This window comes from Ranitomeya variabilis, chromosome 6 (assembly GCF_051348905.1).
Source record: "Ranitomeya variabilis isolate aRanVar5 chromosome 6, aRanVar5.hap1, whole genome shotgun sequence".
Lineage (NCBI taxonomy): Eukaryota > Metazoa > Chordata > Amphibia > Anura > Dendrobatidae > Ranitomeya > Ranitomeya variabilis.
In genome coordinates this window covers 165,641,405-165,668,262 of record NC_135237.1, presented here as the reverse complement: position 1 = coordinate 165,668,262, position 26,858 = coordinate 165,641,405, and the positions used below count along the sequence as shown (strand labels likewise).

Genomic DNA, 26,858 nt, shown 5'->3' with positions numbered 1-26,858 from the left:
CTCTGACTGCAGGCATTGCCAAACTTCTGTCACTGGAAATGCTGTCATTCAGGCTGGTGGAGACTGACAGCTTCCGTGACTTGATGTCATTGGCAGTCCCACAGTACAGTGTGCCTAGCCGCTTTTACTTCAGCAGGCAAGCCGTCCCTGCCCTGCACAAGCATGTGGAGGGACACATAAAACACGCGCTACTGAACGCCGTCAGTAGCAAGGTCCACCTCACCACCGATGCGTGGACCAGTCAACATGGACAGGGGCGATACCTTTCCCTCACTGCCCATTGGGTTAATGTAGTTGAGCCGGGTACAGACCGTGCGAGTGGCGCAGGACGTGTCCTGCCCACTCCAAGGATTGCAGGAATCCATTCTGTACGCATTGACTCCTCCTCTTACACCAGTTCCTCAGAATCATCGCTGCAGGAGCCGTCACAGTCCACCTCCACATGGACCCGTGATGAACGTGTACCTGTTACGACCGACATGAGCACAGCCGTGGCCAAACGTCAACAGGCCGTCTTGAAATTAATTTTTTTGGGGAATCGTAGCCACACAGCGCAGGAGCTCTGGAATGCCATCAAGCAGGAGAGCGATGTGTGGTTTGAGCCAGCGAATCTCCAGCCAGGCATGGTAGTGTGTGATAATGGCCGAAATCTGGTGGCAGCCCTGGGCCTCGGCAACCTCACTCACATCCCATGTCTGGCACATGTGCTCAATTTGGTCGTGCAGAGTTTTTTGAGGGACTATCCGGATCTTGATGCACTGCTGCACAAGGTCCGCCTAGAGTGTGCTCACTTGCGGCGTTCCAGCACGGCAAAAGCGCGCATTGCGGCTCTGCAGCGCCGACACCGCCTGCCGGAACATCGCATCATATGTGACCTACCTACCAGGTGGAATTCCACGTTACATATGTTGGAGCGGTTGTGTGAGCAGCAGCAAGCTGTAATGGAGTACCAGCTGTATCAGGCGCAAAAAAGTCGCAGTCAGCGCCGTACAGACTTCACAACCACAGAGTGGGCCACTATGAAGGATGTCTGCCAGGTTTTGCGTCCCTTTGATTATTCCACGCGGATGGCGAGTGCAGATGATGCACTAGTCAGCATGACTGTCCCCCTTATCTGCCTGCTTGAAAAATCACTGCAAGCGCTAAGGGATGATGTTGTGGAAGAGGTGGAGGATGAGGATTCACCACTTCCATCATCTTCTGGACAGTCAGCGCCACGTGGTTCCTCACAAACGCGTAGGCAGGGGACAGTTTGTGAGGAGGATGAGGAGGAGTCAATGGAGGAGGAAGACATCCGTCCAGAGGAGGGAGTTCCCGAATTGTCCAGTACTCAGTGTGTACAGCGAGGGTGGGGTGATGACGAGCGGGCAGAGATCACGCCTCCAGCTGGGGACAGCGTTTCTTGGGCAGTTGGCAGTCTGCAGCACATGGTGGATTACATGCTGCAGTGCCTGAGAAACGACCGCCGCATCGACCACATTCTCAACATGTCTGATTATTGGGTGTTCACCCTCCTCGATCCTCGCTACCGGGACAACGTAGAAAGCCTCATCACACCGTTGAACCGGGAGCGAAAAATGCGGGAGTACCAAGACACACTGGTCAGTTCCATCATCTTCTCCATTCCAACTGAGAGAAGTGCTGCTACTGCATTCCAAAGCAGCTCAGTGCGTCCAGGCAGTGGTGGAGGCTCTGCACAAAGAGGGAGCAGAAGCAGTGCCTCTGCCCAAGGCAAGACCAGTATGGCCCAACTGTGGCACAGTTTTGTGTGCCCCCCACAAAAGTCTACACCATCACAGACGGCTCCAGTCAGCAGGAGGCAACGGTTCCGTCAGATGGTGACAGACTACATGTCTTGCCCTCTTGCTGTACTCCCAGACGGCTCTTCCCCTTTCAAGTTTTGGGTCTCAAAGCTGGATACATGGCCAGAGCTAAGCCAGTATGCATTGGAGGTGCTGTCTTGCCCTGCGGCCAGTGTATTATCGGAACGTGTCTTTAGTGCTGCAGGTGGTGTACTAACTGACCGTCGCATGCGACTATCCTCCGATAACGTTGACCGGCTTACTTTCCTGAAAATGAACAAGGCCTGGATCTCGCAGGAATTTGCCACTCCTCCTCCTGATTAAATAATTAGGTCACTGTATACGTTATCCAGGTCTCCTGTTGTGTTCATCTTTCTACCACCTGAATTTAAATTCCTGGGCTCCAACACCGCCAGTTGAGGCTCAGACGTGCCGTCTGCACAGTCAAAACATACGACCCAGTGTTATTGGGTTTCAGTAACGTCAGCTGATCCCCAGCTGTGTAGCCGGCAATGTGTCATGCGACCGCCACGCTGACACAACAACTGAAATGTAAGGGAATCTGTCCCCCCCCCCCAAGGCGTTTGTTACTGAAAGAGCCACCTTGTGCAGCAGTAATGCTGCACAAGGAAAAAGGTAGCTATTTTGGTTTTGCTCCTTGCACACGCAAAACTTAACACTTATAAAATGTGTCCACTGATACCGTAAAACCGTCCCGGAGGTGGGACTTTCCTTCGTAATATGACGCAGCACAGCCGTCATTCCTACCCCCCCGGCGCCGCGCCCCGGCTCCTCAGCGTTGTTTGATTCCGTCCCGGAGCCTGCGCTGTTATGTTATCCCGTGGCCAGGCACACTTAGCGCTGCCCGTCTTCTGGCATCATTTGGTGTCAGGCTGGCTGCGCCTGTGCGGCCACGCTGGCCGAGAGCCCGCCTCGCAGTGTCTTCTGATTTAATCCCACTGGGGGCCTGGGATCTATGGACATGCGCAGTGCATATCTGAACCTCCACCTCTCACTCATCTCCCTATGGCTTCTTCAGACTGTTCGGTGTCAGCTGGTCCCTAATAGCATGCCACGGCCGTGACACCGCACAGTCTGAAAAAGAAGCCGTAGGGAGGGGAGTGAGAGGCGAGGATATGCACTGCGCATGGCCATGGATCCCAGGCCCCCAGTGGGATTACATCAGAAGACACTGCGAGGCGGGCTCTCGGCCAGCGCGGCCGCACAGGCGCAGCCAGCCTGACACCAAATGATGTCAGAAGATGGGCAGCGCTAAGTGTGCCTGGCCACGGGATAACATAACAGCGCAGGCTCCGGGACGGAATCAAACAACGCTGAGGAGCCGGGGCACGGCGGCGGGGGGGTAGTAATGATGGCTGTGCTGCGTCATATTACGAAGGAAAGTCCCACCTCCGGGACGGTTTCACGGCTTCAGGGGACACATTTTATAAGTGTTTAGTTCTGTGTTTGCAAGGAGCATGATGAAAAGAGCCACCTTTTCCTTTTGCATCTTTTGTGCTGCACAAGCTGGCTCTTTCAGCTACAAACGCCTTGGGGGGGGGGTTAAAGGTTCCCTTTCGACTTTCTCAGGCTTCGGCCTACATTGTGTTCCTCTGCTTTTCCACCTGCCCCTGGGCTCCAACACCGCTAGTTGCCGTCCAGAAGTGCTGTACGCACAGTCAACAGTCGCTCCTCTGTTATTGGGGTTCAGTAACGTCAGCTGTTCCCCTGCTGTGTGTGTGGCAATCCCTCCTACCTCCTCCAACCTCCTCCTCCTCCACCTGTCCCTGGGCTCCAACACCGCCAGTTGCCGTCCAGAAGTGCTGTACGCACAGTCAACAGTCCCTCCTCTGTTATTGGGGTTCAGTAACGTCAGCTGTTCCCCTGCTGTGTGTGTGGCAATCACTCCTACCTCCTCCAACCTCCTCCTCCTCCACCTGTCCCTGGGCTCCAACACCGCCAGTTGCCATCCAGAAGTGCTGTACGCACAGTCAACAGTCCCTCCTCTGTTATTGGGGTTCAGTAACGTCAGCTGTTCCCCTGCTGTGTGTGTGGCAATCCCTCCTACCTCCTCCAACCTCCTCCTCCTCCACCTGTCCCTGGGCTCCAACACCGCCAGTTGCCGTCCAGAAGTGCTGTACGCACAGTCAACAGTCCCTCCTCTGTTATTGGGGTTCAGTAACGTCAGCTGTTCCCCTGCTGTGTGTGTGGCAATCCCTCCTACCTCCTCCAACCTCCTCCTCCTCCACCTGTCCCTGGGCTCCAACACCGCCAGTTGCCGTCCAGAAGTGCTGTACGCACAGTCAACAGTCCCTCCTCTGTTATTGGGGTTCAGTAACGTCAGCTGTTCCCCTGCTGTGTGTGTGGCAATCCCTCCTACCTCCTCCAACCTCCTCCAACCTCCTCCTCCTCCACCTGTCCCTGGGCTCCAACACCGCCAGTTGCCGTCCAGAAGTGCTGTACGCACAGTCAACAGTCCCTCCTCTGTTATTGGGGTTCAGTAACGTCAGCTGTTCCCCTGCTGTGTGTGTGGCAATCCCTCCTACCTCCTCCAACCTCCTCCAACCTCCTCCTCCTCCACCTGTCCCTGGGCTCCAACACCGCCAGTTGCCGTCCAGAAGTGCTGTACGCACAGTCAACAGTCCCTCCTCTGTTATTGGGGTTCAGTAACGTCAGCTGTTCCCCTGCTGTGTGTGTGGCAATCACTCCTACCTCCTCCAACCTCCTCCTCCTCCACCTGTCCCTGGGCTCCAACACCGCCAGTTGCCGTCCAGAAGTGCTGTACGCACAGTCAACAGTCCCTCCTCTGTTATTGGGGTTCAGTAACGTCAGCTGTTCCCCTGCTGTGTGTGTGGCAATCCCTCCTACCTCCTCCAACCTCCTCCTCCTCCACCTGTCCCTGGGCTCCAACACCGCCAGTTGCCGTCCAGAAGTGCTGTACGCACAGTCAACAGTCCCTCCTCTGTTATTGGGGTTCAGTAACGTCAGCTGTTCCCCTGCTGTGTGTGTGGCAATCCCTCCTACCTCCTCCAACCTCCTCCAACCTCCTCTTCCTCCACCTGTCCCTGGGCTCCAACACCGCCAGTTGCCGTCCAGAAGTGCTGTACGCACAGTCAACAGTCCCTCCTCTGTTATTGGGGTTCAGTAACGTCAGCTGTTCCCCTGCTGTGTGTGTGGCAATCCCTCCTACCTCCTCCAACCTCCTCCAACCTCCTCCTCCTCCACGTGTCCCTGGGCTCCAACACCGCTAGTTGCCGTCCAGAAGTGCTGTACGCACAGAGCCAAACACCTCGCCAATGTGTTAGTGGGGTTCAGCACCGCCAGCTGTTCCCCTGCTGTGTATACGGCAACGTGTACTGCGACCGCCACGCAGACACAACAAGTTAAATGTAAGGGAACCTGACCCCCCCCCCCCCCAGGCGTTTGTTACTGAAGGAGCCACCTTGTGCAGCAGTAATGATGATGCAAAGGGAAAAAGTGCCTCTTTTCGTGATGCTCCTTGCACATGCTGAACCTAACACTTATGAAATGTGTCCCCACACAGCGTTAAACCGTCCGGTAGGTGGAACTTTCCTTTGTCGTGTGACGCAGCACAGCCATCATTTTTACCCCCTTGGCGCCGTGCGCCCCCTCCTCAGCGTTGTTTGAATCTGTCCCGGAGCCTGCGCTGTTAGGTTAGCCCTTGGCCATGCACACATGTTGCGCTGCCCGTCTTCTGACCTCATTTGGTGTCAGGCTGGCTGCGCCTGTGCGGGTGCGCTGGCCGAGATCCCGCCTCGCAGTGTAGTCTAATGTAATCCCACCGCGGGCCTGTGATCCGTGCCCGTGCGCAGTGCATATCCTCTCCTCTCACTCCCCTCCCTACGGCTTCTTCAGACTGTGCGATGTCAGCTGGTCCCTAATAGCATGCCACGGCCGTGACACCGCACAGTCTGAAAAAGCCGTAGGGAGGGGAGTGAGAGGAGAGGATATGCACTGCGCACGGGCACGGATCACAGGCCCGCGGTGGGATTACATTAGACGACACTGCGAGGCGGGATCTTGGCCAGCGCACCCGCACAGGCGCAGCCAGCCTGACACCAAATGAGGTCAGAAGACGGGCAGCGCTTAGTGTGCCTGGCCAAGGGATAACCTAACAGCGCAGGCTCCGGGACAGATTCAAACAACGCTGAGGAGGCGGCGCACGGCGCCAAGGGGGTAAAAATGATGGCTGTGCTGCGTCACACGACAAAGGAAAGTTCCACCTACCGGACGGTTTAACGCTGTGAGGAGACACATTTCATAAATGTTAGGTTCCGCATGTACAAGGACCATAATTAAAAGAGCTAAGTTTACCTTTTCCAGCATTAGTGCTGTACACAATGGCTCTTTCAGCTACAAACGCCTGGGGGGGGGGGGGGGGGTTAAAGGTTTCCTTTCAACTTGCTCGAGTGCAGGCTTCGGCCTACACTCCGCTCCCCCTGCTCCTCCTGCTGACCCTGGGCTCTAACACCGCCAGTTTTTGCCCAGATGTGCTAGCTGCACAGAGAAAAACACCAGCCAATGTGTCAGTGGGGTTCAGCACCGCCAGCTGTTCCCCTGCTGTGTAGCCGGCAACGTGTCCTGCGACCGCCACGCAGACACAAGAACTGAAATTGAAGGGAACCTGTCCCCCCTCCCCCAGGTGTTTCTATGTTTTACAGCTACCTTGAACAGCAGTAATGCTGCATGTGTTCAAGGTGGCTCAGAAACTTATTCTCCTTGCCCATGTTGAAGTGAACACGTCTAAAATGTGTCCTCTGTGACCATTAAAACGTCCCTCAGGTGTGATTTGACTTTGTATTGACACACGCAACAAGCTCCTTGGTAACGCTGCCCGTCTTCTGGCATCATTGTTTGGCTGGCTGCGCCTCTGCGGCTGCCCTGACCCACACAACGCCCCTCGTTGTCTTATTTAATGGGACTGCGAGGGTGTGATTCATGGGCAGGATCAGTGCATCAGTTCGCCTGTCCCTCCTCTCCTTCCGCCTTCTTCGGACTGTGCGGCTTCATGGCCGTGGCATGCGATAAGGGATCAGATGACGCCGCACAGTCTGAAGCGGGTGTAAGGACCCGAGTGTGAGAGGCGAACATATGTGCTGCGCCAGGCCCTGAATCCCAGCCCCGCAGTGTTTTAACAATGTTAAGACACTGCGGGGCTGGGATTCATGGTCATCGCGAACCGCACCGGCCGACATTACATGATGCCAGAAGATGGGCAGCGCTAACGGCGCTAGGCCAGGGGATAACACGACAGCGCAGACTCCTGTACAGCAAATAACAACGCTCGGGAGGCTGCACCCAGCACCAAGGTGGGATTCTTGACACCTGTGCTGCGTCTCATTACAAAGGGAACTCTCGCCTCCATTACACAGTTTGACTGTATAAAGGGCTGAATGTTATACGTGTTCCATTCAGCGTGTGCAAGGAGAAAAATTACAAGAGCAACCTTTGACTTGCGCAGCACTGCTGCTGCATAAGCTGTGGCTCTTCTACTTTGTAACCCCTGAGGGGGGGTTAAAGGTGACTTTTGAAATCGGTTCAATTAGGCTTCGGCCTACACTCTGCTCCACCTGCAGAGCCCGGGCTCCAACAACGCTAGTTGCTGTCCGGAAGTGCTGGCTGCACAGAGCCAAACACCTCGCCAATGTGTCAGTGGGGTCCAGCACCGCCAGCTGTTCCCCTGCTGTGTAGCCGGCAACGTGTCCTGCAAAAGCCACGCAGACACAACAGACCCAAAGCTGCCGCCAGTGCAGGCTTCGGCCTACACTCCCCTCCCCCTGCTCCTCCTCCTCCTGCTCCTCCTCCTGCTGTCCCTGGGCTCTAACACACCGCCAGTTGGGGCCCAGATGTGCTAGCTGCACAGAGAAAAACACCAGCCAATGTGTCAGTGGGGTCCAGCACCGCCAGCTGTTCCCCTGCTGTGCAGCCGGCAACGTGTCCTGCAAAAGCCACGCAGACACAAGAACTGAAATTGAAGGGAACCTGTCCCCCCTCCCCCAGGCGTTTTTACGTTATCCAGCCACCTTGTACAGCGGTAATGCTGCATGTGTGCAAGGTGGCTCAGAAACGTATTCTCCTCGCACATGTGGAACTGAAAACACGTCTGAAATGTGTCCTCTGTGTGACCATTTAACCGTCCCGGTGGTGTGACTTTCCTTTGTAATGACACGCTGCAACCCCCTTGGTAGCGCTGCCCGTCTTCTGGCATCATTGTTTGGCTGGCTGCGCCTCTGCGGCCGCCCTGACCCACACAACGCCCCTCGGTGTCTTATTTATTGGGACTGCGAGGGTGTGATTCATGGGCAGGATCAGTGCATCAGTTTGCCTGTCCCTCCTCTCCTTCCGCCTTCTTCGGACTGTGCGGCTTCATGGCCGTGGCATGCGATAAGGGATCAGATGACGCCGCACAGTCTGAAGCGGGTGTAAGGACCCGAGTGTGAGAGGCCAACATATGTGCTGCGCCAGGCCCTGAATCCCAGCCCCGCAGTGTTTTAACAATGTTAAGACACTGCGGGGCTGGGATTCATGGTCATCGCGAACCGCACCGGCCGACATTACATGATGCCAGAAGATGGGCAGCGCTAACGGCGCTAGGCCAGGGGATAACACGACAGCGCAGACTCCTGTACAGCAAATAACAACGCTCGGGAGGCTGCACCCAGCACCAAGGTGGGATTCTTGACACCTGTGCTGCGTCTCATTACAAAGGGAACTCTCGCCTCCATTACACAGTTTGACTGTATAAAGGGCTGAATGTTATACGTGTTCCATTCAGCGTGTGCAAGGAGAAAAATTACAAGAGCAACCTTTGACTTGCGCAGCACTGCTGCTGCATAAGCTGTGGCTCTTCTACTTTGTAACCCCTGAGGGGGGGTTAAAGGTGACTTTTGAAATCGGTTCAATTAGGCTTCGGCCTACACTCTGCTCCACCTGCAGAGCCCGGGCTCCAACAACGCTAGTTGCTGTCCGGAAGTGCTGGCTGCACAGAGCCAAACACCTCGCCAATGTGTCAGTGGGGTCCAGCACCGCCAGCTGTTCCCCTGCTGTGTAGCCGGCAACGTGTCCTGCAAAAGCCACGCAGACACAACAGACCCAAAGCTGCCGCCAGTGCAGGCTTCGGCCTACACTCCCCTCCCCCTGCTCCTCCTCCTCCTGCTCCTCCTCCTGCTGTCCCTGGGCTCTAACACACCGCCAGTTGGGGCCCAGATGTGCTAGCTGCACAGAGAAAAACACCAGCCAATGTGTCAGTGGGGTCCAGCACCGCCAGCTGTTCCCCTGCTGTGCAGCCGGCAACGTGTCCTGCAAAAGCCACGCAGACACAAGAACTGAAATTGAAGGGAACCTGTCCCCCCTCCCCCAGGCGTTTTTACGTTATCCAGCCACCTTGTACAGCGGTAATGCTGCATGTGTGCAAGGTGGCTCAGAAACGTATTCTCCTCGCACATGTGGAACTGAAAACACGTCTGAAATGTGTCCTCTGTGTGACCATTTAACCGTCCCGGTGGTGTGACTTTCCTTTGTAATGACACGCTGCAACCCCCTTGGTAGCGCTGCCCGTCTTCTGGCATCATTGTTTGGCTGGCTGCGCCTCTGCGGCCGCCCTGACCCACACAACGCCCCTCGGTGTCTTATTTATTGGGACTGCGAGGGTGTGATTCATGGGCAGGATCAGTGCATCAGTTCGCCTGTCCCTCCTCTCCTTCCGCCTTCTTCGGACTGTGCGGCTTCATGGCCGTGGCATGCGATAAGGGATCAGATGACGCCGCACAGTCTGAAGCGGGTGTAAGGACCCGAGTGTGAGAGGCCAACATATGTGCTGCGCCAGGCCCTGAATCCCAGCCCCGCAGTGTTTTAACAATGTTAAGACACTGCGGGGCTGGGATTCATGGTCATCGCGAACCGCACCGGCCGACATTACATGATGCCAGAAGATGGGCAGCGCTAACGGCGCTAGGCCAGGGGATAACACGACAGCGCAGACTCCTGTACAGCAAATAACAACGCTCGGGAGGCTGCACCCAGCACCAAGGTGGGATTCTTGACATCTGTGCTGTGTCTCATTACAAAGGGAACTCGCGCCTCCAACACAGTTTGACTGTATAAAGGGCTAAATGTTATACGTGTTTCATTCAGCGTGTGCAAGGAGAAAAATTAAAAGAGCAACCTTTGACTTGTGCAGCACTACTGCTGCATAAGCTGTGGCTCTTCTACTTTCTAACCCCTGAGGGGGGGTTAAAGGTGACCTTTGAAATCGGTTCAAGTAGGCTTCGGCCTACACTCTGCTCCCCCTGCAGAGCCCGGGCTCCAACACCGATCGTTGCTGTCCGGAAGTGCTGGCTGCACAGAGCCAAACACCTCGCCAATGTGTCAGTGGGGTCCAGCACCGCCAGCTGTTCCCCTGCTGTGTAGCCGGCAACGTGTCCTGCAAAAGCCACGCAGACACAACAGACCCAAAGCTGCCGCCAGTGCAGGCTTCGGCCTACACTCCCCTCCCCCTGCTCCTCCTCCTCCTGCTCCTCCTCCTGCTGACCCTGGGCTCTAACAAACCGCCAGTTGGGGCCCAGATGTGCTAGCTGCACAGAGAAAAACACCTCGCCAATGTGTCAGTGGGGTCCAGCACCGCCAGCTGTTCCCCTGCTGTGCAGCCGGCATCGTGTCCTGCAAAAGCCACGCAGACACTTGCTCTTGTACCTTCTGCTCCCCATCCTGGTTCCAGTACCGTCAGCTGGTTCCGGGCAGAGCCTTTGGCTTAGGTGCCTCCCTTTGGTATCCGAGTTCCACCAACGTCAGGTGGTCCTTGGTAGTGCTTTCAGGCACGGGTACCTCCTGCTTAGTAACCGGGTTCCAGTAACGTCAGCTGGTCCTCGGTAGTTCCATTGGCTCTTGGACCTTCGGCTACCCATCCGGGTTCCAGCACCGTCAGCTGGTTCTCGGCAGTGTCTTTTGCTCTTGTACCTTCTGCTCCCCATCCTGGTTCCAGTACCGTCAGCTGGTTCCGGGCAGAGCCTTTGGCTTAGGTGCCTCCCTCTGGGTATCCGAGTTCCACCAACGTCTGGTGGTCCTTGGTAGTGCTTTCAGCACAGGTACCTCCTGCTTAGTAACCGGGTTCCAGTAACGTCAGCTGGTCCTCGGTAGTTCCATTGGCTCTTGGACCTTCGGGTAGCCATCCGAGTTCCAGTTCCATCAGCTGGTTCTCGGCATTTTCTCAGCCTTCTTGTACCTTCTGCTACATTTCCAAGTTCAAGAGACTAAACACAATGACCCAGAAGACCACCCCTAAGATGACGACGACACCAGAGACGACAACCACCGTGATGACGACGACCCTGGAGACGATGACCCCGAAGACCACCCCGATGACGACGACCCCGGAGACGACGACCCTGAAGACCACCCCGATGACGACGACCCCGGAGACGACGACCCTGGAGACGACGACGACCTGGAAGACCGAGAAGCAGAAGAACAAGAGGCTGCAGAACAAAGAGCAGAAGGACATTAAGCATAACACAAAATATCAGAGCAAAAAATATTATGTAAATTATAAGCAGAAGAAGACTAAGCAGTGTATGGGGGTGAGTCCGTTCCTCCTCGTGGTGCCCCTGGATAAAGCCTGATGCTGCAGGCCAAACTGAACGCGGACAAATGTAACTGTTTTGTGACAGGCAGAACGGAAGGTGTAATCTTCAAACTTTTATAGATAACAACTACGGGAATGCCTGTCACAAATAAGAATATGATGAAGAAGTTGAATATGATGAAGATAATAGTAAAATAAAAAGAATATGAACAATGTAACCCAAAAAATAATAGGTAGAAGATGAAGAAGAAGATGAATAAGGTGAAGAAGTTGATGTCAAAGAAGCTGATGATGAGGATAATTAAGAAGAAAGCGTGGGAGAAGTAAAAAAGAAGGTGAAGGGCGTGGAAGTAGTGAAACATCAATATCTGACATAAAAAAAAAAAAAAAAACATAGTCAAATTCTTTCTAACGCCGAACTTCATAAAAAAAAATAAAAAATCCTGCTATTCTATTACATTGGGCTAAACCTCTGTCCCTTTAATATCTCCGCCACGTCCCCCAATACATCCTACAATATTCTTAGTTGTTTTCCTTCATGTAGAATGAACCTACAAGTGTATAAAGGGTTTATTTTAATTCCGATATTTTCGTCCCATTGACTTGCATTGGGATCGGGTATCGGTATCGGATTGGATTCCGATACTGTGACGGTATCGGCCGATACTTTCCGATACCGATACTTTCCGATATCGGAAAGTATCGCTCAACACTAATCATGACTAATCCTGGAGATTTTAAGGACACCTTGCTGTGTACATCTGCTGATTGTTAAAAATACCTGTGATATAGTAGAGTTAGTAAGTCATGCCATCTTGCTGTTGAGGAGCCATTTGGTATATATTTAGGATATTGGCTACACTGTTTTCAGTTAACCATTTTGGCAAAGCATCAGTTAGACTATAATCCCTTTTTGTTAGTTAGCAATATGGTTATGGTCAGTGAGGATTGCTATTAGACTCTTGCAATTTTCTATTTGCCTGAATAGTGTGGCATGGACTGTTAGTAAAAAATAATGTCGATGTTTTTGTGTATTCCTGTGTTAATTGATGTTCTACTTCTGGATTGTTTATCATCATGATTTCTTCTTTCCCTCTCATATGGTTCTCCTTAATGCAGACAATATATCTGATGATGCCAGAGTCTCACCACATTGCTCTTGCTTCTATCTAATGGAAGACAGTGTTAGATTAGTGACATAGAACTGCTGTCCTCTTATATATTCTGCAGATTATCATTGTATCCTCTGATGCAGCTTCATACTGCAGAATTTCGTTGCATCCTGTGTAAGGCTGGGTTCACATTGCGCTAGGTGTGTCCGTCTAACGGACTCGTTTTTAAGTAGTAAAAACGCAATGTAACGCACTTACTAACGCGCCCATAGACTTGCATTGTCTAACTTATCGTGATGCATCCCTAAATTGGTATGCGTTTGTCACATAGCGTTTTTTTTCTGACGGACCTTCAACGCGGCTTGCAGCGTTCTCGGGTCCGGTCAAGCTAACGCACTACTAACGGAAGCGTTCATTCTGCCATAGAAGGCTATGGCAAAAGCAGTCAGACGCAAATCATGAAAAATTTCCAAATAGGACCACACGTTTTAATAGCGTTTGAGGGTGGTCACATGTGTCATGTGACAGGAAATGTGATTTCGGCCATTAAAGGAGGAATATACCACCCACACATTAGGACTACTGCACGTGACAGAGTGTTGCAATAGCTCTCCTGAAATGTAAGTACATTTCTATATATATATATCTCAGTATACATCATGGGAGTCTGTAATGTCCGTCGGATGTGTGTGTACTAAACATGTTGCTTTGTTGCACACAGATGTCGGATACAGATGTCAGCAGCAGCAGCAGCGTGTCTGCGATTTTTTCGTCACAGTCGGTAGGCTTGCACTTTAAAAAACCACTATAATGTTGTGTGAAACTCCATTGTATTGAGCTAGGCATAACAATCCTGTTTATTGTTTTATTGTGAATAGGAGTCTTCTGAGCCCGAGGCTGCTAGACCACCCCCCAAAAAGCATGCTAAAAACACAAAGGTACATAGCACACATGTTGAATTTTTCAGGCACAAATTTATTGATCCAATGAATGTTAACATAATTTAATGTTAAAATGTTTTTTTTTACATTTTACATACACAATAGGTGGTGCAACACGGAGGACACAAAAGAAAGAAGGTCCCTAGCCGTCTGTCGTCGCCACAACTGCCAGTGGTAAATATCAAATTATAAATATTCTATCCAATATTTATCAACAATCTATCTATTCAATTTCTATCTACTATACCTATAAAATATCAACTATCTATCGCTCCATCTATTTGTCAATCTATATATATGTATATATCTATATCCATGTATCTATCTATTTATCTATCTATTTATCTATCTATCAATATCTATGTATCTATCTATCTATCTATGTATCTAGCTATATCTATGTATCTATCTATCTTTATCTATGTATCTATATATCTATCTATATCTATCTATATCTATGTATCTATCTATTGCTATATCTATGTATCTATCTATCTCTGTATATATGAATATGACCATCCAGTGAAATTGAAACTATCAACCTAACTTTTTGTGTTTACCTAGTCCAAGTCAGCGGCCAAAAAAAAAAAGGATTGTCGTTGACGAAGAGCCATTGACTATCCACAACGAGACACTGATCAACCTTGTGGAAGCCAACCCCTCCATATGGGACCAGAGCGACAGCTCCCACCATGACATCGTGAAGAACCGGAAGTTGTGGGATCAAATAATCTGTCACTTTGATCCCCGATACATGGAGAAGTCTACAACCTCAAAGAAAAAAATTGGTAAATATTGGTGACGTAACATCGGAAAATGTAAACAAAAAAAAAAAAATCTATCCTATCAACCTATCCACTTGTTGTCTATCTCTATCTATACACTATTTCTAAAAACTATTTCTTAACTATCTATCTACTATTTATATATCAACTATCCTAGCAAACTATGAAAAATGTTTCCTATATCTTCAAACTATCTGTCTACTATTTTTATGTATATTTTTTTTTTTAAATTTAAAGCCGATGCTGTCCATACCCGTTGGAAGTCCATCCGCGATCGCTTTGTCCGTGACTACCGGAACAATCACAATGCACCAAGCGGATCCAGTGGTAAACGGGTGACCCCGTATGTGCATTACGACCAACTGCTCTTTCTTCAAAAAACATTGTCTCAGCGCTCGTAAGTACAAATACGTCTGTGTGTGAGACAAAATTGTTTAAAGGAAACTAATTTTCTTTATTTATATTATTTTTTTTTTTGGGGTTACAGCACGATATGCAGTACCGCTGCTCCTAGACCGACAGAGGAACTGGAGCCTTCTCCAGTGGAACCAACGCAACCTGAAGATGTGTCTGGCATCAGCGAGCCACGATCTGCGGACAGAAGCACTGTTGCTGCAGGTGTGAGTGCCCGGTTGCAATCACAGCGTGGACGCAAGCGAGCAACACAAAAAGATGAAGCTGATGCAATTATCGTGGATGGACTCCAACGGGTAGAGGACATGTGTCGCAGTGAGCTGAAAGACCTGAGGCGCGAAATTACCGAGCTGCAAGCACGCAAGTCTGTATACTCTGCAAATGAGTGGAAGCTACTTTTCTTATCCTATGTGCCTGTTGCACAAAATATCCCGGCACATAGAAACTTTATGTTTAGACAAAGACTGAACGAGCTTCTAGAGGAATTTGTGGGCCCACAAGAACCCGCTCCATCGGGAACTAGAAGAATGGACTTGCCGGCCTACAACCCTCAATATAGAGGCCGGGGTGAAACGAGCGTGGAACCTCATAGACAATGTAGCAGTCCATCATATAGTTGGGCAGACAATACGCCCGTGCAGTACCAAAGTCTTTAGTACAGTTCAGTGTCCCCAGCCAGGTGCAATTACCACGTTGCAAGTTTCCCTTTTTTTTTTTTTGTTATGTTTTTTGTTGTGAATTTCTATTTTCCTTTTTTTTCATCCCTATGGGATATCATATGTTAAACCTGTGTACCAAAAGTTTGGTGGAAAAACCCATAAACATTTTGTAAACTGTTTCAAATTTAAGAATCTTGGATGACTTTAACTTTTAACACAACACAACTTTATACACGACATAAGGTAATTTTTTACACGACATCAGGTTAAAAAACTTTTTACACGGTAACTTTTTACACTATGTCACTTTTTACACGACATCAGGGTAACTTTTTACACGACATCAGGTTAACAACATAACTTTTTACACGACATCAGGAAGACTTTACAATATTTTCACACGTATCTGTCTTGCCATGGAACATGGCCTTCATGTGTGAAGTAGTGTGCAAATTGATCACGAATCCTCATTATTTGTGCTGTTGACCGAACTGCATTCGATTCAATGCTACTGAGGTTCGACTCACAATCATCAGGGTCTACCACCTGGGTTTCATGTCTCGCCACAAAATTATGCAGACAGATGCACGCCTTCACAACCCGGTCCACATTTTCTGGTTGCAGTTGCATGCAGGTTAGTAAAATCCGCCATTTTAATGTCAAAATCCCAAAGGCACACTCCACATAACGTCTAGCCCGGCTCAAGCGATAATTAAAAATGCGCCTGCTGGAGTCTAGACTACGGCTTGAGTAGGGCTTGAGGAGATTTTGTCCTAGTTGGAAGGCCTCGTCACCAACTAAAACACAGGGCAAACTTGGGCCTTCGGTCCCCGGAAGAGGTCGTGATGAGGGTATGTTTAAACTTTGGCTGTACAAACATCGGCCCATGTTGGAGTCTCTGAATACTCTGGAATCGTTAGTCCGGCCATAAGCACCAATATCCACAGCAACAAAACGGTACCTGGCATCCGCAATAGCCATCAATACTATAGAAAAGTATTTCTTATAGTTATAGTACAGGGAACCACTATGCGCAGGTTTCTGAATCCGTATGTGCTTTCCGTCCACGGCACCAATACAATTGGGGAAATTAGCCACATCCTCAAACTGTTGGGAAATCGCTAGCCACATTTCTGATGTTGGTGTTGGTAGCACAAGTGGTTGCAAGTTAGTCCAAATGGCATCACAAGTCTCCCGAACCAGTTGGCAAATTGTTGACTTCCCAAGTCTAAACTGATAATGCAGTGATGCAAAAGTTTCTCCGGTAGCCAGATATCTGTCGACATTCAAAAAAAAAAAAAAAATAAAAAATTAGGATTTTTAGTGATCATCTAAAGGCTAGTTACAATAGAATATACAATTGCTAAATGAACATTAGGCCACACGATACCGAGATCTAGTCTTTGTCAATAGAATGCTAAAAAATTAGGATTTTTAGTGATCATCTAAAGGCTAGTTACAATAGAATATACAATTGCTAAATGAACATTAGGCCACACGATACCGAGATCTAGTCTTTGTCAATAGAATGCTAAAAAAAATGTATAATTACCTCACAGTCACTACTAGACGTTGCTCCGCACTGATGCTTTCACGAAAAGTGCTGCGATGATGATGTATCTCATCCTTAACATGCGAGAGCAGAACATCAAAGGTCTCAATGGACATCCTTAGATAGCGTTGGAATTTGGAGGGGTGATCACGAAGCTGCACATACAGGGTGTGAAAGGCACCATATGTACTCCGCAAGAAATTCACTTCGTGGATCCAATATCTCCTTTGCGAACTGCGCTTTCTCTGACGAAGTCGCAACCGCATCAAGCGAAATCTGACGAGCTCAGACACAAACATCTTGCTAGCAGAAGTTCACTCAATGCTTTCAAAATGGAGAATGAGTCTGTGCCCACACCCGACAATGACAAAAGGGGAAAAAAACAAAAACAAAAAAAAAAAACTTTATTGACAGTGACAAACGCAGACAAACGGATACTTCGTAAACGGACATCAAAATGAAAAAACGCGATCACATGCGTTAACGCTAGCGTTACCGTGACGACGAATTTCACATATTTTTTGCTCCTTTTCTGTACATGCGTTTAACGCATCCGTTTAACGCCATGTACTTGACGCAATGTGAACCTAGCCTAACACAGCTTCAGCTTGTGCTCCCTGTCCTCTTCCCTGTCAACTTTAGCTGAAGTTGCATCCCATAAAAATATGAGACATCCAGCTAGTCTGAATGAGGGGCGATTTATAACTTTTGCTAATTATTGTATGGTCTCACACAATGATACCACTGTGTATTGGACTGATTGTGAATAATGAAGAGGGGAAAAATAAAGATGCAACTGAGGCTAGGTTCAGATTCATACATTGCATCCGATATATATGCCGGCTGTTTTATTTACCATGTTCACGAAACCGGCTAAATAAGATTAAAATAGATAAATCTCCGGGTCCGGATGGCATACACCCACGAGTACTAAGAGAACTAAGTAATGTAATAGATGAACCATTATTTCTTATTTTTAGGGACTCTATAGTGACGGGGTCTGTTCCGCAGGACTGGCGCATAGCAAATGTGGTGCCAATATTCAAAAAGGGCTCTAAAAGTGAACCTGGAAATTATAGGCCAGTAAGTCTAACCTCTACTGTTGGTAAAATATTTGAAGGGTTTCTGAAGGATGTTATTCTGGATTATCTCAATGAGAATAACTGTTTAACTCCATGTCAGCATGGGTTTATGAGAAATCGCTCCTGTCAAACCAATCTAATCAGTTTTTATGAAGATTTAAGCTATAGGCTGGACCACGGTGAGTCATTGGACGTGGTATATCTCGATTTTTCCAAAGCATTTGATACCGTGCCGCACAAGTGGTTGGTACACAAAATGAGAATGCTGGGTCTGGGGGAAAATGTGTGTAAATGGGTTAGTAACTGGCTTAGTGATAGAAAGCAGAGGGTGGTTATAAATGGTATAGTCTCTAACTGGGTCGCTGTGACCAGTGGGGTACCGCAGGGGTCGGTATTGGGACCTGTTCTCTTCAACATATTCATTAATGATCTGGTAGAAGGTTTACACAGTAAAATATTGATATTTGCAGATGATACAAAATTATGTAAAGCAGTTAATACAAGAGAAGATAGTATTTTGCTACAGATGGATCTGGATAAGTTGGAAACTTGGGCTGAAAGGTGGCAGATGAGGTTTAACAATGATAAATGTAAGGTTATACACATGGGAAGAAGGAATCAATCTCACCATTACACACTGAACGGGAAACCACTGGGTAAATCTGACAGGGAGAAGGACTTGGGGATCCTAGTTAATGATAAACTTACCTGGAGCAGCCAGTGCCAGGCAGCAGCTGCCAAGGCAAACAGGATCATGGGGTGCATTAAAAGAGGTCTGGATAAACATGATGAGAGCATTATACTGCCTCTGAACAAATCCCTAGTTAGACTGCACATGGAGTACTGTGTCCAGTTTTGGGCACCGGTGCTCAGGAAGGATATAATGGAACTAGAGAGAGTACAAAGGAGGGCAACAAAATTAATAAAGGGGATGGGAGAACTACAATACCCAGATAGATTAGCGAAATTAGGATTATTTAGTCTAGAAAAAAGACGACTGAGGGGCGATCTAATAACCATGTATAAGTATATATGGGGACAATACAAATATCTCGCTGAGGATCTGTTTATACCAAGAAAGGTGACGGGCACAAGGGGGAATTCTTTGCGTCTGGAGGAGAGAAGGTTTTTCCACCAACATAGAAGAGGATTCTTTACTGTTAGGGCAGTGAGAATCTGGAATTGCTTGCCTGAGGAGGTGGTGATGGCAAACTCAGTCGAGCGGTTCAAGAGAGGCCTGGATGTCTTCCTGGAGCAGAACAATATTGTATCTTACAGTTATTAGGTTCTGTAGAAGGACGTAGATCTGGGGATTTATTATGATGGAATATAGGCTGAACTGGATGGATAAATGTCTTTTTTCGGCCTTACTATGTTACTATGTTACTATGCGGTAAAATGACCTGACAATATGATTTTCCAAGCTAGCATGACTAGGGAGATGTCAAACGTGAATAGCTTTTTTTAGAATTTTTTTTCTTAAATTTGTTAAAAAAAACAATATTTGTTGTGTCGCCATTTTCCGAGACCCAAAGTGTTTTTGATTTTTTTTGGTCAATGGGGCTGTGTGAGGGTTGTTTTTTTTTTTGCACAATTTTGGAGTAGGTTTGATGTTTTGATTGCCTCTTATTGAACTGTATTACAATAATGCAGCGAAAAACTGCAATTCTGGTATTTAAATTTTTTTTTCTCAATGCTCCGTTTACTGATCGTGTTAATTTTATATTTTGATAGATACGACTTTTACATATACTGTAGAACAATACCACATACAGTGCCTTGAAAAGGCATTCATAACCCATGAACTTTTCCACATTTTTTTCACATCATGCCCACAAACTTAAATGTATGTTGTTTGGATCTTATGCGATATACTAACACAAAGTACCAAGCATTTGTGAAGTTCTACCTTGGCCTCATCTGACCAGAACACTTTCTTCCACATGCTAACTGTGTCCCCTACATGGCTTTTTGCAAACTGCAAACAGGACTTGCTTTTAAAAACAGCTTTCTTCTTGCCACTCTTCCATAAAAGCCACATTTGTGCAGTATACAACTAATTATTTAAAAATCATACAATGTGATTTTCTGTTTTTTATTTTTAGATTCTGTCTCTCACAGTTGAAGCGTACCTACGATAAAAATTACAGACCTCCCCATTCTAGATGGGAAAACTTGCAAAATAGGCAGTGTATCAATTATTTATTTTCCCCACTGTATGTGACTTCTAGAGGCAATTGGTTACTCAGGATTTTATTTAAGGGTATCAGACTGCAAGGGGCTGAATACTAATGCATGTCACAACTTTCAGATTTATATTTCTAAAATAATTCAGAAACCATTTATCATTTCCTTTACAGTCCACAAACACTTGCTACTTTGTGTTGATATATCATACAAAATCCCAAAAAAATACATTTGTGGGTGTAATGTGAAAAAAATGTGAAAGACTGCATGGGTATGAATACTTGTTAAAGCCACTGTATGTGTATTGTTTTTATTTAATTATTCTTGATGAAGCAAAAGGGAGATGACTTGAATGTTTATTTTCTTTTTTTATTTCTGAAACTTTTTTTTTTACTTTACTTTGTATCAGTTAGTTCCCTTGTTGGACTTAAACCTGCTATCAAGCAATCACTTGCTCTATATACAGCAATATCACTGTACTGCTGTATATAGCAAGAATCATGGTCTCCTATGAACACTAGCCGGAAACTAACATTCAAAGGAGAACTGCATTGACAAGCACAGGGATTTTCAGCAGACCCATTACCATCACAGCAACCCATCGGCATTCTGCATTAACGTCACAAGCACGTTGAATAATGGAATAATGTGCAACCTTGCCAATTGTGGAATGATACCACAACCCTGAGATTGACAGCACCATTTAAGAGGTTAACAGCCACAGGTGGAGCTTTGCTCCATGGGTGGTTGTTAGAGGCAGATGATGGCTGAATATCACAACTAGAGATGAGCGAATATTTAAATGTTTGCTTCGTATTACGATCACCGAATTTGCTATATTTGCCGAATGCCATTCAAGTCAATGAGAGGCAAAAACAAACCCATGCACAACACATTCTAATGGCCGCAAAAGCTGCCAAAACACATTAAATGAGTGACAGACACACGGAAAGTGGCCTCAATTCACTCACAGTACAAATTGTAGCATGGCACTGCAGCAATCAGCCATGCATGAGGTATCGTGGTCTAGGCCAGCATTTACAGCTTTCAACTGAACATCAAAGTAAGATGAGGTGGGTGAGGGATTGGTGTAGGCCTGCTCTACTGGGAGCCCTGATACCACATACAACCTGCTTTCATGCTGAGCCACACTCAGGTGGCACAAATATCAGTTTCGTAGACCATTATTGTCAGAAAAATCTAAGGATAGTAGTAACACAGGTAGTGGACTCCAATGAAGTGGAGGACTGACGGTTTCGGAGGCTTAGTGGTACAGGCAACACACATGAAATAGACGCAACCAGGAGTCTACACATTTACAAAAATGAGTGGCAGACAGCAACAAAGTGCCATCAATTTCACCAGAGTAGAAATAGTATAATAGGGACCGACTGGTCTTCAACTACACCCAATCCAGCAGACGGACACCCAACCAGGAATGTTCACATTTACAAAAATTTGTAGCAGACATCACCAAAATGGTATACATTTCACCACAGTATAAATAGTATAGTAGGGACCGACAGGTCTTCCACAACAGCTGCCGAGAGCATGGTAAAACCTCCAAGATATGTGAGGCAAGCTCAGGCCACTCATCCATTTTGGAAGACCAAAATGTGAAAGGGTCCAAACCCTCCCTGATGGTATTGATATTCAGTTCTAGATACTCCTGCACCATCCTCTCCATTCATTCCCAATGTGTAAGACTTGGACTCTGTTGTGCTGGTGCATGAGCTGGTCTTAAAAAAAGAATCACAGAAGTTGCTTTTTCTACTTCCACTACTCCTTCTGCTAATGTTTTGGCCATCACAAATTGACGTGTCGGACGCTGAAAGTCTAGAACTGCAATGCGCACTGTATGCTTCACTACTGTCTTGGGGAAAACTCTTCTAAGGTTGTGTAAAAGTGTGGTTCTATATATCACCATTGTCGTTGCAAAAATGCTGAAAATACTTTTGTGACAACACAGATATTTCCCCTGCATTTTTTACCGAATGTTACCAATTTTTTTCTATATTATAAAATTTTGCTCGTGTTTCTGATCACAAATCTGAATGTGCCAGATTCATGCCGAATTTATGTTTGGTGATTGTTTTCTGAACAAATTTGCTCATCACTAATCACAACCATCATCTGTCAAGGAAGATGCTGATACAAATCTTGAGCACGCATCAAAGTCTGTGATCCTTCATATGAAGTAACTCTACGTCATATGTTGGTATGGGGTTAAAATAGTTTCCAAAGTCAAAGCTCAGACTTGAGGGTAAAAAAATATAAACTGATTGTATGTAAGAACTCATCAACCAAGAGTAATGAAAGTAATATGACTTTTGAAGACTGCCCAGAAATAGGCTAGAAATATAGAAACTTCGTGGTTCAATATGTAAAGCACATGATCACTATGAAAGCAAAATTCCAGAGCATATCTGTTGCCAGACTACGAAGGTTTGAATTAATGAAGAAGAGCAGGACACTTCTCACATCTCATTTTATGTTTCCTTGTGATCTCATGTGTTTATTCTTACAAAGTAAAACTATACTGATAGGCTAAAGGGCTTGTATCCAAGGCGTAAGGAAATATTTATCTTGTTGATGTAAGTGAAATGTCTGTAGTTCCTACATGATACCTTTACCACATTATATTCTTCATATACAGCTTCTATTTTCAATTACAATCATACTGTAAAACATGTCTGATGCAAAATGTTGTCCATGGACAAAATTGTAATGATATCTAGTTTTGACGTATGAAGGAGAAGGTTCACTTCATCCTTCCCAGGACCTTTCACAGATTGATGTCACAGTTCAGTAGGTCACTGACTGAGGCACATAGCTATCACAAACATGATTGTCTCAGATTAAAGGATGGGGAGATTTTATATAACATTAATATTATAACAATGTTATATGTTAATTTTTATCATAAGCAGATCTGTCAGTAAATAGTAAGTCTGGAACTTGCCGTCCTCCATACAAAGATTCAATGTTCAATTGTTTTTTTTTTAAACTTCAGGATTAACACAAACATTGAGCATTCAAACTTCAAGATTGAGTATAACAGAGCTCACCAAATTTTAAATATATTATGTATATATAGTAGGATAATCTTACCCCTTCCAATACATCACTAAGGACGTCACAATAATTCTTATATAGTGCTTTATTGAATTGTGTTCATTACATAGATTTGTGAAGAATATGTAAAGAAAGAACTTACAGGAAAATGGTCCATTTGACCTTGGTCAGTCCATTTATTTGGTTGAAGAGAATATTTCACCCATCATTCTTTGTATCATGAATGGAAAGCGTGAGTAAGGGAGTATCCAGAAGACTCATAGCAGGAGCATCCCACATGGCAGCCCCCTAACGCTCATGTATAAGACAAACTCTAAGCCCAGAATTTTTATGGCACTTTGAGATATATATATACACTCACCGGCCACTTTATTAGGTACGCCTGTCCAACTTCTTGTTAACACTTAATTTCTAATCAGCCAATCACATGGCGGCAACTCAGTGCATTTAGGCATGTAGACATGGTCAAGACAATCTCCTGCAGTTCAAACCGAGCATCAGTATGGGGAAGAAAGGTGATTTGAGTGCCTTTGAACGTGGCATGGTTGTTGGTGCCAGAAGGGCTGGTCTGAGTATTTCAGAAACTGCTGATCTACTGGGATTTTCACGCACAACCATCTCTAGGGTTTACAGAGAATGGTCCGAAAAAGAAAAAAAATCCAGTGAGCGGCAGTTCTGTGGGCGGAAATGCCTTGTTGATGCCAGAGGTCAGAGGAGAATGGGCAGACTGGTTCGAGCTGATAGAAAGGCAACAATGACTCAAATCGCCACCCGTTACAACCAAGGTAGGCCTAAGAGCATCTCTGAACGAACAGTGCGTCGAACTTTGAGGCAAATGGGCTACAGCAGCAGAAGACCACACCGGGTACCACTCCTTTCAGCTAAGAACAGGAAACTGAGGCTACAATTTGTACAAGCTCATCGAAATTGGACAGTAGAAGATTGGAAAAACGTTGCTTGGTCTGAAGAGTCTCGATTTCTGCTGCGACATTCGGATGGTAGGGTCAGAATTTGGCGTAAACAACATGAAAGCATGGATCCATCCTGCCTTGTATGGAGCATCTTTGGGATGTGCAGCCGACAAATCTGCGGCAACTGTGTGATGCCATCATGTCAATATGGACCAAAATCTCTGAGGAATGCTTCCAGCACCTTGTTGAATCTATGCCACGAAGAATTGAGGCAGTTCTGAAGGCAAAAGGGGTCCAACCCGTTACTAGCATGGTGTACCTAATAAAGTGGCCGGTGAGTGTATATATATATATATATATATATATATATATATATATATATATATATATATATATATATACAATGCAGGTTATAAGTTAATACATGTGATTGGGGGAATAAGAAAGACATGTGAAAACACTAAAGATCTTTTATAAGGCAATTAGAATTAATTATATGAGTCATTTCTAGTCATATCTCATCATAATTGTTGCTGAGACTGTTCTGTCTCGGATGAATGCTTTTTACAAACACACAGCCTTAGAAACCACTCCTGCCATTGATTCTGTTTTGGCAAATAGATGTTTTTATTTACGGAGTGACAGCTTTCACACATTACTCATACTAGTATTTTCAAGGTCTACAAGACTTGACTGATTACCCTCTGTGGAGTTGGAATTATGTGCAATGTGATACCCATATGTAGCGACCAAGAAAATAAATATTAATGACTTTGGCACTGTCGTTCTACATTGGAATTGTAGGCATTCTTTCACACATGCACTGTCATGATGTTTTACATTATGTTACTGTATAGCAGCATGGATTATTCTGGCTCTTTTCTGAGTTATGGCCTCAAGGGATTCTCAACAGCATCCCCATTATCTTTTCCTTTCTAGTGTCATAGACTTCTCTGCAGGAGCTCAAAATAGTATTATTAAACATTATTTATATCATAATGGAGCTCAAAGGGAAAGTGTTAACATTTAAGGAAACTTGAGGCTCATTTGAAAAAACATGGATTTAATTAAACATAGGAAGGATATGAACGTTTCCAAGAAACTTTCTTAAAGCCACAACAAAAGAATATAAACCTTTTTATGTGATTATAACAACATCCAAATTCCGCTTCCTTTTGTGGGCTGTTGTTGTATAAGAGGATACCTATTAGCTGCAGATCTACTGGCATGCCTATAGTTTATATCATACTGAGAAACACTCAGTTGGTCAGTATTGTAAGCCCATGTGGTTTAATCCTTCAAGACATTCCACTGTTCAATATGGTTCTATTTTAGCTCAACATCTTTAGTATCCAGGTTTAGATAATATCAACATACTACATATACTGTATGTCTTATATAAAAAGGTCTTTAGATATATTCAGGTGTTACACATCTGTGTATACCGTCACCAATTCAACAGCTGCTTTTCTTGAAACACTATCTATCTATCTATCTATCTATCTATCTATCTATCTATCTATCTATCTATCTATCTATCTATCTATCTATCCATCTATCTATCTCATTTTTTTGAAGCGGAGAATCACTTGTATCTGTGATCCAGGCTGAGCTAGGGTACTTACTAGCCGGGAAACAAGTTATCACATACATCCTTAGATATTGACTTGCCACCAGGCAAGAATGTATGATATACACCCTTGTAAGGAAAGGTTGAATTGATTATGTCTATTATTACAGATCAGTTCCCTTTAAATGGGTTATCGCAGGAGTGATAATGAAATTAAACTTTTTATAGTAGTGTAAAAATTATTTCTAACGTTCAAAAATACTTTTAACATCTTTTGCTTCTATGTCTTCCTCTTGGTGCTTTTGGTAATATGTGTTATTAGGGGCGAGCTCTGGCAGTTGACAATACAGTCCAATCTTCATTCGTCTGCAGCACAAGTGTTCTCATTATTCCCACCTTACTACTGCAGAGGCTTTGTTAGGCCAGAGACACACTAGCGATTTTAAAATTGATGTGATTTTGTTCCTGCAAAATTGGACAAGTGTCATGTGTTTTTCATGCAAGTACAACCCGATTTTTAACACCTAGCATCCAATGTACATCCGAATGCAGTGCGATTGCTTTCCGAATGCAATGCTATTTTAACATGAGTTTTGACATTGAGCAATTCTTTGTCTCTTTTTCGCATAGTTTTCAAAGGAAACAATCTTCAAAATACATATGTATATCTATAGTAATGCAGCACTTACTGCATGTGTTGGGGACATTCGCTTGGCAACGGGATGAAGGCACACAGGCACGTTTTTCTCACAAAACAATCTATGCGGTTTATTATGCACTCATAAACCACTGTAGGCCATGTTATACATTACAGAACCTTACTTATCTTCACACCAGTCCATAGGACTTCTTAGTACACAGCTTTAAATCACAGTCCCTAAACACGCTGGACCTCCCTGTGTCCAGTTTCCGTTGGCGACTGTATGCTGTGACAAAGTCTCTTACACACCACTTCAGTTCATTAGTTTGCAGTCTCTAAACATGCTGGACCTCACTTCCTCCAGTTATTGTCCAGTTCATTAACTTCCACGGAACACAACAAACCAACAGTCTGTTCCACTGGCAGATACTTGTCTGCCCTTACTATAACCCCCTTGTCTGGAGTTACCTTACAGGAGCTCCTGCTCCACACGCTGACTCTTTGTCAGTCCTGGCTTCTAGGGAAGC

At 46.2% G+C, this 26,858-nt stretch overlaps 2 protein-coding genes across 5 annotated transcripts in view; both read left to right on the top strand.

Moving 5' to 3' along the window:
• Positions 1 to 26,858, top strand: part of SUGCT (succinyl-CoA:glutarate-CoA transferase) — a 1,711,098-nt gene that overhangs the window by 264,611 nt on the left and 1,419,629 nt on the right. The window lies entirely within an intron of this gene.
• Positions 13,437 to 15,311, top strand: LOC143782079 (uncharacterized). Its single transcript, XM_077269190.1, has 5 exons — positions 13,437 to 13,453; positions 13,562 to 13,630; positions 14,021 to 14,244; positions 14,479 to 14,638; positions 14,729 to 15,311. The coding sequence occupies exons 1-5, from the start codon at positions 13,437 to 13,439 to the stop codon at positions 15,309 to 15,311; spliced, it is 1,053 nt and encodes a 350-aa protein (XP_077125305.1).

What these genes read in the sequence shown, in the direction of transcription:
- LOC143782079 (XM_077269190.1), top strand. An exon ending in CGTCGCCACAACTGCCAGTG is followed by an intron (nt 13,631 to 14,020) that starts GTAAATATCAAA and finishes GTGTTTACCTAG; the next exon opens with TCCAAGTCAGCGGCCAAAAA. An exon ending in AACCTCAAAGAAAAAAATTG is followed by an intron (nt 14,245 to 14,478) that starts GTAAATATTGGT and finishes TTAAATTTAAAG; the next exon opens with CCGATGCTGTCCATACCCGT.